This window comes from Chinchilla lanigera, unplaced genomic scaffold, assembly GCF_000276665.1.
Source record: "Chinchilla lanigera isolate Chin_1 unplaced genomic scaffold, ChiLan1.0 scaffold00049, whole genome shotgun sequence".
NCBI lineage: Eukaryota > Metazoa > Chordata > Mammalia > Rodentia > Chinchillidae > Chinchilla > Chinchilla lanigera.
The window spans coordinates 2,604,186-2,617,324 of NW_004955450.1; the positions used below are offsets into that span (position 1 = coordinate 2,604,186).

Genomic DNA, 13,139 nt, shown 5'->3' on the forward strand with positions numbered 1-13,139 from the left:
CATGATGGGTGGAGTGTTGGAGAAGACAGTGGGGTGGGCAGACTGAAGGATGAAGACCAGCCAGGAGGTTACCGCTGCGGTCAAAGTGAGAAGTTGGAGCTGATACGAAGCGGATGGACCTCAGGGATAACTGTGGCGGTGGAATGAGGGTCAGGACCTGGTGACTGTGGGGTGTGGGGAGCAGGGGGAGGGAGGAGGAAGGAGGGAAAGGAGAGACCAGGGGTGGTATGAGGTAGAGCCCAGAGGAGGCTCTGACCCTGGGAAGAGGCAGCATTCAGAGCCCAGCTGGGGCCCATCCCATGTGTCCCCTGACCTCTGGCCCACCTCCTTTCAGAGCCCAGGTGCACACAAACTTCAGCCACGTGGGGTTCCCATGGCAACCAAGGGAGGGATGAGCCAGGCACCTGGGTAATCAGGAAGCAGACAACTGAATCAGGAGCAGGGCCCTTCTGACTTGGCTGGTGCCCCATGGGCCCCAGGGGCCCAGACCTGCCACCCCTTACTTGGACATCTGGGAGTGCACGGAAGTGCCTGAGAGTGAAGCAGCACCCTCCTGCCTCTGCCCTCTAGAGCCCAAAGTTCCTGCATATTATCCAGGTCAGGGGGGTGCTCAGTTCTTGCCACCCTCAACGAGTCAGGTTTCAGGCTGGTGATCCTCTTCCACTTGGCACAGCTTCTGAGAGGAAAGGCGGGCGCAGTATTCCCATGACAGTCTTTTTGCTGTCCCCACAGCTTCAGGGTTAATTTTAGCCCTCACATCAGACTTAAGATGGCAGAGTCTGCTCTGATGCAGGCCTGGGAGCCCAGCCCGGCAGGGTAGCTGGCTGTTCCCACCCGAGACAAGCAGAGCAGCTCGGCTCCAGCACTGCTCCCTGCCCAGCACACTCCACGGCTCCCGCTGCTGACCCCTGCTGGACAAGCTGCCTCCCAAAACTGGGCAGCCCATATGCTCCACCCCCACCAGGTTAGGCTGGTTGAGAGTGGGGTCCCATTGCTCCAAGGACTCTACTTGGGATGTTTCCAGGGACCTTGGGTCCAACCACGTACTTATATCCCCAGCCAGCATCACACGTCACATATCACCCCTCCATGGGGTTCCCCCTCCTCAGTTGGAACTAAACCCTCCTATCCATGCACCCCAAGATCTTATGCCTCCCATATGGTAGTGTGTGGGCTTCCTCTCTCTGCATGGGACTCTAAGCTCCTCGGACAGGACGGAGTCTCCTCACCTGTGTACCGTGAACCTACATGCAGCAGGCATTGCTGGAGTGCCAGCTCAGCCACTGCCTGGGCCTGGGCCATGGTCCCCTGCCACCCGTTCTGGGGACAATTTCCCATCCCAGATCCAGGTCATCCCTGGCCAAGCATAGCCCTTCACCAGCCTTGGGTCTGGTAGAAGTGCTGGTAACTAGAACCAGTGTCTCTCTGGAACAAAGCCAAAGAGTAGTGCAGCGGGGCTCCCCTCTACAGCAGCCAGAATACCGCCCCACCACACCCCCAAGTTATGGGGGAAGGAACCTGCCAGAGGCTGGGGCAGTCTGTGCGGAGAGGAGAAGCAAGGAGACATTGGGGAGCGCTGCAGGAGAGTCCACCCGCCTCCCTGCTGGGCTGCTGGGTAGGGGGTCTGGCTGGGAAAGAGGAGCCCCGTAAACACAGTTCCAGGCCCAGCGTCCTGGCCCAAAGGCAAAGGTTGGCTGATTGTGGAGGATGCAGGATCCAGGCGCACACGTCCAAACCCCAGCTCCAGCGGGGAGACGGGCACTGCCTGGGCCCTGCTTGCTACCCATGAGAATAGACATTCAACAGCCTGGGGGTGCTCACCTGTGCCCTTCCAACACCCAGACCCTGCTGAACCCCTCGCCATTCTCCTCGGTGGACCTCAGTTTCCCCTTATAGTCACTTGCCAGCATAGGACCCAGGGTGGCATTTTTTTCTCAGTCTGGGCCTCCTCCAATTCCTCCCAGGAGCCTGGGTGTGAGCCTGGCCTGACACGGGCAGGGGACGGTGAAGCAGGCCTGGGAACAAGCACAAGCTCCGCCCCTGAGAGCACCTCCGGAGGAGCCGCTTCTCCTGGAGGAGGCCCGGGAGCAGCTGGCGGTCATAAAGCCATCTCAGAAAGGCTCCTGACACCCAGTTAAGTAAGTGCCTGTGTGGGGAGCAGGCTGGTAAATTACACACACCCTCCTGTATTTCTACCCAGCAGGTGCCTGGAATGGATATTTACGCTCCTTTGATATTCAGGGCAATCACTCACTCACTCCTCACCTCGCACCCGTGACCCCACAGAGGCTTCTTCTTCCCTCTGCTCTCCCCGCTCAGCTTCCAGGCGGCCCGAGTTCCCCAAGCCCTCACCAAGCTCCCTTCACCCGCAGATTCCTGTGACCTGAATAGGAGTAGAGGGAGGCAGGGGCCCAGCCAGGGACTTTGTCTCCTGGAGCCCAGAGCCCACTCAGGGGCCACATCAGGACCCCAACTGTACAGAGCAGCAGCCAAGGCTCAGAGAGGTTGGGCGGCCGGGCAGGGTCACACAGAGTCCTCCATGTCACCTCCTGATGTCCAGACCTTTGCGTCTTCACACCACCCAATCTGGCTGATCCATCTGCTCCTCTCCAGATCCCTGGATGTCTCAGGCCTGCCTGGCTCCCTGGGTCTCAGTCCTCTCTCCTCTTTCTCCTTCCTTTCCACCCTGCATCTCTGTCTGCCTCCCCTCTGTCCTGGCCACACCCCTTCTCCTCCCCAGAGTCCCCTACCCATGTCCACCCCCATTCTCCCTGACTTTGTCTTTGGGCTGAGATGGGACAGGGGTGAGAGGAGCCTCCCAGGCCATCTGTCCCTGCAGCCCTGAAGGCCACAGGCCCCAGTGGAGGTGGGGCAGGGCCCAGGGGGAGTTAGGGCTGCTTTGGCCTGAGCTGAAGAGCTGGTGCCCAGCCTGCTCCCAGCCTGCTCCCAGCCCTCCACTCCCAGCTGCCCTTTGCTCAGCGCTCTCCTCTTCCCATCTCTCCCTCTCCCTCCCTCTCTTTCCCTCTCTTCCAGGAATGACAAGAATTAATTAAATGTGTCCTCAGCTCCTCAGCTCTCGGCTCCTCACATCCTCCAGGGAGTTAACCAGCCCCTGCCCCTCAGGCCTTGTTAGATTCCAAGAAAAGCAGAACAAGTGGGCTCTGCACGCATGCACACGTGCACACAGGTGTCCCTGTGCATAGCAGCACACCCAGTGCCCTGGCCAGGTCTCTTGTGTATGTGTGTGTGTGGCCCAGGCACTCCCAGAGATGAGTGTGCTTGGCTGTGTGAACAAGTCTTCATGCATGCGTGTCTGTGTCGGGTGTGGTAGATCTCCACATGCCTGCTCTGTGGTCTTCTTACTGGAAGCTGCTTCTGTGTGTCCACGTCGCAGCAGGAACCTGTGAGCCCACACAGTGTGCCCAGGAATATATGCGCTCTGTGCAGCCTCTGGGTTTACACTCATGTCTGTGTGCATGCACCCGTGTGCACACCTGGCAATGCAGTGTGCAGGGCACATGTGTGAGCATATGTGTGTGCCACGTCTGCATGCTGGCTTCCCTGCAGCACCTCCTTCCAGCCTTCTGCTGCCGGCCCCTGTCCCAGGCAAGACAGCCCTGGTGTCAGTGGCAGTGCGGCCACAAGAGCCTGCAGGGAGGAGGAGGTGGTGCAGGGAGGGTGCTCAGTAATGAGGCCACCTTCTTTCCCAGCTGGAAGCCGGTGCCACTAACGATCTCTGCGGTGAGCAGCTCCCCGGGGGAAGGCTGCGCATGCCTGCTCTCCCTCCCAGGGGCCCGGGCTCCACTTCCCCCCACCCTGGCTGTTGCAGGAGTCTGGGCTCCATGACGGAGCACTGTCTGGTCCCACAGGAGACCCTCGATGCCATGTGCCTATCGTCAGGCTGCTCCCAGGCCCCAGCTGCAACACGCCCCTTGGTGTTGAAACTCAGCCTCCACCAGCGCTCTGGGCGCCAAACAGGCCCAGGGAGAGGAAGCTCCACCCCCAAAGGTGCCTCCACACACCAGGGATATGTGGCTGTAAATCCAGCACCAGCCTGGCAAGCAAGGGACAGCCACTAATTCCAGTGCTGTTTGACGCTGGGAGAGTCCCTGTCCTTTTCTGGACCTTAATTTTCTTGTCTGTAAAATGATGGCAGACCAGAGTCACTCTCCTCACAGCAAGCCACGTGCATCATTGGTGACTCATGACAATTTTGGCTAGTACGTGGGTGCCTCACACATGCTAGGCAAACACTTTACCGCTGAGCTACACCCCAACCCTCCTTTATACTTTTTATTTTGAGACATGCTAAATTTCCCAGGCTGGGCTCAAAACTGTGATTCTCCTGCCTCAGCCTCCTGCGGAGCTGGAATTGCAGACACGTGCCAACACTCCTGGCTGAGTATGTGCAATTCTAACTATGTATTTTCATGCATCTATTTCATGCACAGTTGTCCCTCAACATCTTTGGGGATTGATTCCAGAACCCTGTAGATGCTCCACTCCCTTGTGTAAAATGGCCTAACATTTTCATCTAACCTATGCTCATCTCCCAAGCACTTTTTTTTTTTTTTTGGTCTTTTTGAGACAGGGTCTTGCTATGCAGTTCAGGCTGGCTTTGAGCTCACTTTGTAGCCCAGGCTGGTCTCAAACTTGCAATGATCCTCCTGCCTCAGCTTCCTGAGTGCTGGGTTTATAGGTGTACACCACCACCTCGGGTTCCCAAGCACTTTAACCCCTCTGCAGATTATTTACAACACTGGATACAATGTAAATAGTGTGTGTAATCATTACATTGTATCATCCAGCAGTATGCAGGTTGTTTACAACACCAGGTACAAGGTAAATGCTATGTACACAGGTGTTACAGTGCATCATCCAACATTAAACCCTCTACAGATTGTTTACAAGGCCTGATACAGTGTAAATGCTATGTAAGTAGTCGTCACATTGTATTGTCCAGCACTAGCCCTTCTACAGACTGTCCACAATACCCAGTATAACTAAATGCTATGTGCATAGTCATTACAGTGTATCTTTCGAGGAGTGATAAGGAGTAAAAAGGTCTATACATGTTTGGCACAGGTGCACGTCGAAAAATACTTTCAATCCATTGTTCATTGGATTTCTGGGTGCAGAGCCCACCAAACTGGAGAGCTGACTGCACACATTGGCATATGTGTGTGTGCCTGTGTGCCTCTAACCTCAGACCCTGATTTCACAAATATTGCTTAAGATGTGACTAAAATACACACTTAAAATTGAAGAGTAAGCTGGTTGGAAGAGAAATGTTTAGTAACAAGAGTTCAGTGAGCATCGGAGTGTGACACACACAGGCAGGTGACGGCAGCCATGTGTCCCAGGGATCCTAAGGCCCTTCCTGCCTGCGGGGGAGGGGCTGAGGGCCCCAGCTCAAAACACACCGACAGGTGCTGTCCCCACATTGATGGGACCCTAATCACCATAATCGGGGAGTTGGCGGAAGCAGCTGCTGTGGGGCAGCTAGAGCAAGGCCCCCCAAAATGGCAGAGGATGCAGTGTCCTCCTATGTGACCCTGGGGTGAATCACTGGGCGCTGAGTGGCCCAACTGAAGGCAGAAGGGCTTGGCCCTGGCAGAGAGGTGGCTCCAGATGGACCTGGATCTCCCTGGGGAGCTCTGCACCCCATCTCCTGGGGAGGAGCAAGGAGAGACCCCAGCCTCTCAATAAGCTCCTCTCTGATACCCACCTCGTCCTGGTGCTTGGGAGAGGACAGCCTGTCCTGAAGCCCTCAATGTCTCTGTCCTCCCAATGCCTGGTGTGAATCACAGGGATTTACAGCCCAGCCTGGAGTGGGATTTATGAGTCCGCCTCGAGCCCGGCCGCAGGGAGGGGCTGCCTGTCAGCCCCCCATTGCCGCTGATTGATGCTGCCGTTTCCTGCCAAGAATAACTCCCCTCCATGGAAGGCAGCACAGGGAAAGACTCCCAGGCCTGAGGGTCCTCGTCACCTGCCCAGTGCTGTATGCATCCCCATGTCTTCCCAGTCCACGCATTCCCAAGCTCCAGCCCCACACTGACAAGGAAGTAGGCAGTGCCTGAGCTCTGCACTCCCAGACCTGCCACTTTCACCCTTCTTCAGGGCCCTTCAAAACTGACTCAGGCTGGACATGGTGGCATGTACCTGCCTGTAGTCCCAGCACTCTGGAGGCTGAGGCAGGAGGATTGCTGCAAGTTTGAGGCCAGCCTGGGCTACATAGTGAGTTCAAGGCCAACCTAAACTACATAGCAAGACCCTGCCTCAGAAAAACAAAAATTAAAAAAATAAATAAATAAAACAAAACTGGGGCTAGGGATTTAGCTCAGTGGCACAGCGCCTGCCTGGCAAGCACAAGGTCGTGAGTTCGATTCCCGGTGCCAGAAATAAATAAATAAAACAAAACTGATCTGGACGCATAGGGGTGAGCCCCTCCGGTCTCCAGCCATCTGCAGGACAGGCGGGGAGGACCGGAGCTTGACCTCTAGCTGACAAGCCATTCAGACCCAGCCCTGCAGTACCCATTATCACCACAGGGTAGCAGCAGGCGCCAGACTAGGTCCAGTCGCCTTGTATCAGAACTCGGGGTCTCAACAGGGCGCTGCACTTCAGAGTGGGCACAGAACCCCGAGAAAGGAGGACCTGCACAAGGTCACACAGCCAGGGGCCACATGGCCCAGGCCCCAGCGTCCTGTCCCAGAGCCTGTGCCATGGCAGAGGCTGGAGGAGGGAAGACAGAGTCTGCTGACCTGAGGTGGAGCCCGGAGTGCCTATCTCCAGCTGCGTCCTGGATAGGCATCTGCCTCTCTGAGCCTCCCATGCCGGCACAGGGCAGTGCTGGACACAAAGCCACTCCCTGGTCCTGACGGGACCTCCACACCCAGGTCGGCTGGCCCTCCCTGCCGCTCGCTCTCTGGCCCCCAGCCCCTTCCCCGCCACACCTAGCCGTCCCCCTCCATTCCCGTCTCCTGTGGAGCCCCCACCCGCTGCACAGTGGCTGCTCGGGTGTTTACAGCCGGCAGCCACGGCTTTTTATTCCTCCCTTTGTCTCCCTTCCTCCCCTGAAGGCAAACACCACTTCCCATCTCCTGGGAAGAAAGGAGAGCTCTGTGGGAGAGGAACAAATAGAGATGCCTCCAGCCGTGGGCCTGTACACACCCACACACACACATGCACACCATGTGCACATGCACACTCGTGCACTCCCCCATCTGGCCTGAGCCTCCCGGGATGGCCAAGGCATTCAGAGTAATTGAAAATGTCGATCTTTATTCTGGAGCATACACAGGGCAGAGGGACCCCAGAGCGGAAGGAGGGGAGAGACGGGGAGAGGAGGATCAGGGAGGCCAGCGAGAGGAGAGCCCGGCGGAGGATGGAGGCTGGGACGCTGAGGACAGAGGGTGGTGGCTCCACCACCGCATCCACCAGGAGCGAGGACCAGGAGGTGGGTGCAGCCCCTGGTGGCCCTGGTGGCCCATTGCTGGGCAACAGAGGGGACCGGACTTGTCTTGGTGGGCAAAGTGGCTCCTACAGCCCAGGACTGGAGTCTGGACCCAGCGCCTTCACCAGCACAGTGTGCATGGGGGGGTTCCATGCACATGTGTGAAGGGTGTGTGTTTGTCCACAGCCCCCACCCATGCGCCACAGGAGTCCATGTGTCCCTGCAGACAGGGCCCCCATGTTGCTCCTGGCCTGGGGCCCCCCTCTTCCAGCTCCTGGGAACTTGCACGATTGGCCTTTGGGTTCCAGCAATGCAGAACCTCAGGCTGCCAGTGTCCCAGAGGGTCCTATGATTGCAGCTTTACTGCCAAAGCCATTTGTGCCTCCAGAGAGAAGGGAGGAAACCAGTAGGCCAGCTGCGCTCTGAGCCCCCACCCTCCAGTGACTGCTTCTTCTTCTCCTCCCATCAAGCCATCCCCTGGACTCTGGAGGCCAGTGGTGTTTGTTGAATGAATGACTGATGGTCAGGTCTGTGTGAATATGTGCCAGTTCTGGGGCCTAAAGACCTGCAAGAACAGATTCAGGTTCTAGAGGGGTCAACTAAGGGCTTCCTGCCAGGCCCGAGGAGGGGCCCAGCCACAGGATCAGGGTGTGCCTGACCTGGGGCAGGAGGAACTGCTTCACTGAAAGGTCAGCCCCGAGCTAGAACCCAGCTCTCATCCCATTGTCCCCATTCTGGCACTTCTTCCCTCTTCCCTTCCCTGGAGACCACAACCCCACCCCCAGAGACGGTCCATCCCTAGGGCTGTGTCCACTCCTACCCAGAGCTGGCAGCAGCAGGGAGGCAAGGTGTGTCCCAAATTGCCAACAATTAGGGTTTGTCTCAAGAGAAGTATCCATCCCCACAATGACCCCTGACTCGGGTCACAGATGAGCATGGACTGCAGTTACTTATGGATCCTTGTCCTGGTCACACACAGAGCCTAGACCTTTACTTAGAGACAGGTCATCAGTGTGTCACATGGCCAAAGTTATCTCCAGGTCCTGGGCCTCGGTTTCCCCATGTACGTAGCAAGGGCCTTGGCCTGGACTGGGGTTCCAAGGTGGCCCTGGTGACACAGGTCCCTCAGTTACCACCGCCTGCCAGCCCCTCCCACATCCAGCAGTTCAGCCCAAGCATCACTAATTGTTGCAGCTGCTGTGATAAATGGCATTGTCAGCAAAATGACATCTTTCTAATCGGCGGCGAGACAGATGGGTTCCCTGGTGCCTGCTCTCTCGAGAGCCTGGGCAGCCTGGCTGAGGACTGGGGAGGGACAGGATGGACACAAGCCCAGGGCCTGGGGACACGGTGGGGGGTAACGGCAGGACCCCAAGCCAGTATGGGGGGGGGATTTCTTTCCTAAATGTCAAACTGGGTTTAAAAATATATACATTCCAAAGCTCTTCTGCACTTTTCTGTCCAAACTCGGGTTTATTTATTCAACACAATCTTCATCTTCCATTAGAACCTGACTGTGGCTCACGTGTCCCAGGATGAGCCTCTCCGCTCCCGCGCTGGCTCTGAGATGGCCTTTTCTTTCAGCCTCCTGGGACAGTGGCTGCAGAAGGACCCAGCCCTGCCTTGGGCCACTGGGACTGGGGTCTTCCCACCACCTCCCTCCCTCCCTGGCCCATCTCCCCCTTCGTACGGTGTAAGGAGCTGGAGGGGGTTGTTTCCCAGGTGGGGCTGAATTGGGAATTGGGACATCGGGCATTACACAAGGACAAACAACAAACGCCAGCCCCTGTGTGACAGGAGGGCTGGCGCTGTCCACCCAAGGCAGCTGGCACAGCCCAGACTTGGAGATGGGTGGCACTGCCCCCTCCTGGCTAGCAGCTCTTCTGCCATCTGAGCTTCCACGGTGGGGACTAACAAGTGACCTCCCAAGGCAGCCCGTGGCCGTCAGCCCCTCCTGGCTGCCTGTAAGTCTGCACGTAGCCGGCGGGGAACGCCCACCTGGGCAGGCTTTTCTTCTGCCCAGAGCACCTTTGCCAGCGCTTCATTCGTCTGGCGAGGCTCTCAGAATGCAGCTTCCAGGGGCTGGGGATTTAGCTCAGCAGCACAGTGCCTGCCTGGCAAGTGCAAGGTCATGAGTTCGATTCCCAGTACCGGAAAAAAAAAAAAAAAAAAAAGAATGCAGCTTCCAAGCCACCCACGGCAGTTTGGCCTGGGACTAGCACCACCTCCTGCACCCAGGCCCTGGCCACTCTGACTCCTTGCCCTGTTTGCTGTCCCTCAGCCTCTGGACCCCTCTGTACACTTCTGCAGTCCCCTTTGTCTTCACCATTGCCCTCCTGCATGCAGTCTCTGCTTGTCCCTTGGCCCCCGACCAGAGCGAGGCTCTCCTGACTCTACCTGCTCCCCACTGCCTGCTCCTCCCTGGGGCATGGGCCACTGGCAGCAAGCAGAGCTGCACAGTCCTAGAAGTCGGGGAGCCTGGCCTCTTCCCACCAACCCTTGCTGCCCAAAAGCCCAGAGAGCAGCAGGAGTTGCAAAGGCCACACAGTGTGATGGGGCCGAGTCAGGAGGACCTCCGCTCTCCAAGTGCTACCCAGGCCATGGCCCCTGTGGGCTGGATAGGAACCCATAAACAGGAACCCATAAACAAGACCAGCATTCATCCACCCAGGACCACAGCCCTCCCCCCAGGCAGGGTCCCCAGGAAGCAATGAGACATCTGCAGAAGGCAGGAATGAACACACAAAATATTTATCTAATGCAGGCACCAGCTCTGCTGGAATAGAAAAATAACATCTGCAGGGCGGGAGGGCAAGCCGCAGGCTCAGTCTCTGATGTCCACCACCAGGGGGCACAGGTGGGCCGAGTGCTTGGTGCCCATGGTGAAGGCAGGCGTGCGGGGCTTGTGCAGGGTGACCCGCTGCACATCGTGGGAGCCGGGCCCGGGCCTTGGTGTGTGGTCCAGTGGGTAAGCGTGGCGCCGTGCCATGCTGTATGCTGGGCTGCGGTTCTGGTACACAGACGGCTCTGGCCGGGCATGTGCAGCCGGCCCAGGACCCCCAGCCAGGTTCTCCCGGTAGAACCAGGTCTTAACCGCAGGGGCCAGACTGAAGCAGGGAGCAGCCCGGCGGACTGGGGTGTTTGGCCCCAGCAAGAGGGGCAGCTGGTAGCAGTTGGGGGCTGGGTTGGGATCCATCACCCGGACTGGGCACCGGTAGCCAAAGCTGTACTGGGGAGCCCTGCGCTCATCAGGGGGACGGGTCTTCTCCAGGTTATAGTGGCCAGGGGCCGGTGTGGGGCTCAGGCCTGCAGGGGACAGGGGTGGGGAAGAGGCTCTGTCCCTGCACCCCAGCTCATGGGCCTGGGTCGGAGCTGAGGCCTTGCTTGGGCACCTCAGGAACAGGGAGGGGGAAAGTACAAGGTTACCAGGATAGCGACACACTTATCATGACATAAAAACCACCAGTGTCATCTTATCGTCAGCCTTGGGCTGTCGGTGTGGTGCCCTGGACCCAGGACAGCACAGGCAAGGATGCTTAGCGTGGGTCCTAGGTGACACACCATGACACAAAGTGAAGTCGTAGTGTGACATTGGCATCTTGATGTGACACTGCAGGGAGACACCTTCACCCACAGATCCACTCCCACTTTGCCCCTGCTTGGAACCCCCAGCCCCAAACTCCCCACCCCACCTCTGCCTGGCCCAGCTTACGCAGGCTGGTGACGCGGCTGTCCATGGGCACCTGCGGGCAGGTGGACATTCCAAAGCGGGTTATTTTAGGATCCAAGTAGTAGCAGGGCCCAGGGCTGCATATGTCTGTGATCCCTGCAGGGTGGTCACAGAGGGGCCGTCAGTAGCCTGGCCTCCTCCAGGCAAGACTGTTCCCTCCCAACGAGAGTGAGGGCTCTCTTCAGATTCCTGCACCCCTAGGGTGCTGGGCCCTTAACTTGTTCATCTGTGAAATGGGACTTTTATCACATGACCACTGCTTTGAAGAACTGGCTCAGGGGAACGGATGGAATAACAGCTACAGTGAGCAGTGCGGTCAGCCACCGATGCAGAGATGGTCAGAGATCAGAACAGATGATAATGACAGCCATGTGGTTATTGTTAGTACTGAAAAAGGGCCAGGCCAGGGAGTTCCCTGCCCCTCCCAAGGAGGGGCCCACCAGGCACCCGGACGTCAAGCCCAGCCTCTCCTCCTGCAGACTCAGGTCTGCATGGCCTCTGCTCCTCTGCCCTGGGGCTGCCACCCCCATCACGTCCCCACTGGCCCCAGACAGCACATGGTGTCCAGAGCAGAAGGGCCTCACTCTGCCAGCCAGTGCCAGTGTCCCTTCCTGGCCTCCTGGGGACATCTGCCTTGGGAGTTGGGCACTGGGGAAGCCTCCTTTGATCCCACTCAAAGCAGGCCCTGGCTGCCATGTCTATGGCCATGGAAGATGGCTCCAAGCCTCTCCTGTCCCCCAACCCCGAAGGTCACCCCGCCTCACGGCAGGCTGGGTAACTCGCTCACGCTTCTCGGAGTGCCTCTCATGCAGGGTGAATGCCGGCCCCCGGACCAGGGAGCTGTCGTGGGCCACATAGCCTGTGCACGATGGCCGTAGGTACTTGGCGGGCCCCGGACCTGGGAGGAAAGACAGGGCCCTGGTCAGAGGCAGGAAGCCCAGACCAAGCGCATCCGGGGAACATCAGGGTCTTGGCTCTTCCTGCCATGGCCGCTGAGTGCTCCAAAACCAAGTCCATCGAGCTGCTGCCTGGGGGAAGGCAGTGACCGAGGGGAGCGGCAACCTCCCAGGCAGGCGACTCCGCATCGAGTACCACGCGGACTTCAACACGGGCTACTCAGTGAGGCCCGCTGATCACCCTGTGAGGTGGAATATTCTTAATTTTCCTGCATTATAGATGAGAATATTGAGGCTCAGAAATATCAATCTTGCCAAGCGCAGTGGCACACACTTGTAATCCTAGCACTCAGGAGGCTGAGGCAGAAGGATCATCGAGAGTTTGAGGACAGCTTAGACTACATAGCAAGACCCTGTTATTAAAAAAAAAAAAAAAAGTAGCTCACATTGCTGGCCTTGAGTTTAGCTAGAGCCACAGGTCTCCCATAAGGCTTTGAGGGCATCATGCAGGGTTCATAGTGGGGCCCCCACCCCAGCAGGCCAAGTCCAGGACAGACGGGACGGCTCTCACCTCTGATCAAGGCCATGATGACTGGAGTCTGCTTCACCTCCTTCCTTGAGGGCAGCTTCTCCTCCTTTTCTGGGTGCTGGGCATAGAACACAGTGTTGCCAGCCCCCTTGGGCAGCCTCATGGCTGACGCTGGGCGCCCCTGCCAGGGACACGTGGGGGCTGGGCAGGAAGACGTCCTCCTCCAACTCCTCAGCGGCAGGAGCTGGTGACGTCACGGCAGAACTTGGACACAGAAGGCTGAGTGTTTATTTCCCCAGTTGCCGTGGCACCAGGCCGTGGCGTGGAATTCTATGCTTTGAGCCCAGTTGTGGAACCCTGGTCCCCAAGCAGGCTAAATGGCCAGGGTGTCCCAGGACCTGGGGTGAGGGAAGCGGGAAGGGACACCTGCATTGCTCCTTGCCCCAAGGGGTTCCCCAGGCTGTGGACAGAGTGGAAAAGGGAGCCTGGCCCCTGCCACCTGTCTCCCAGGTTTCGACAAGCCCTCTT

The 13,139-nt window shown here is 58.0% G+C and overlaps 1 protein-coding gene and 1 long non-coding RNA gene across 2 annotated transcripts in view; one reads left to right on the top strand and one right to left on the bottom strand.

Moving 5' to 3' along the window:
• Positions 1–10,191: 10,191 nt before the first annotated feature.
• Positions 10,192–12,879, bottom strand: Odf3l1 (outer dense fiber of sperm tails 3-like 1). Its single transcript, XM_005393499.2, has 4 exons — positions 12,654–12,879; positions 11,974–12,084; positions 11,169–11,282; positions 10,192–10,762 (listed from the first exon to the last, which is right to left on the bottom strand). The coding sequence occupies exons 1-4, from the start codon at positions 12,772–12,774 to the stop codon at positions 10,281–10,283; spliced, it is 828 nt and encodes a 275-aa protein (XP_005393556.1). The 5' UTR covers positions 12,775–12,879; the 3' UTR covers positions 10,192–10,280.
• Positions 12,880–13,013: 134 nt separating this feature from the next.
• LOC102024629 overlaps positions 13,014–13,139 on the top strand; it is a 6,899-nt gene continuing 6,773 nt past the window's right edge. Inside the window, exon 1 of the long non-coding RNA XR_001235839.1 lies at positions 13,014–13,121. This is a non-coding gene — a long non-coding RNA (uncharacterized LOC102024629). The remainder of the gene's footprint in view (positions 13,122–13,139) is intronic.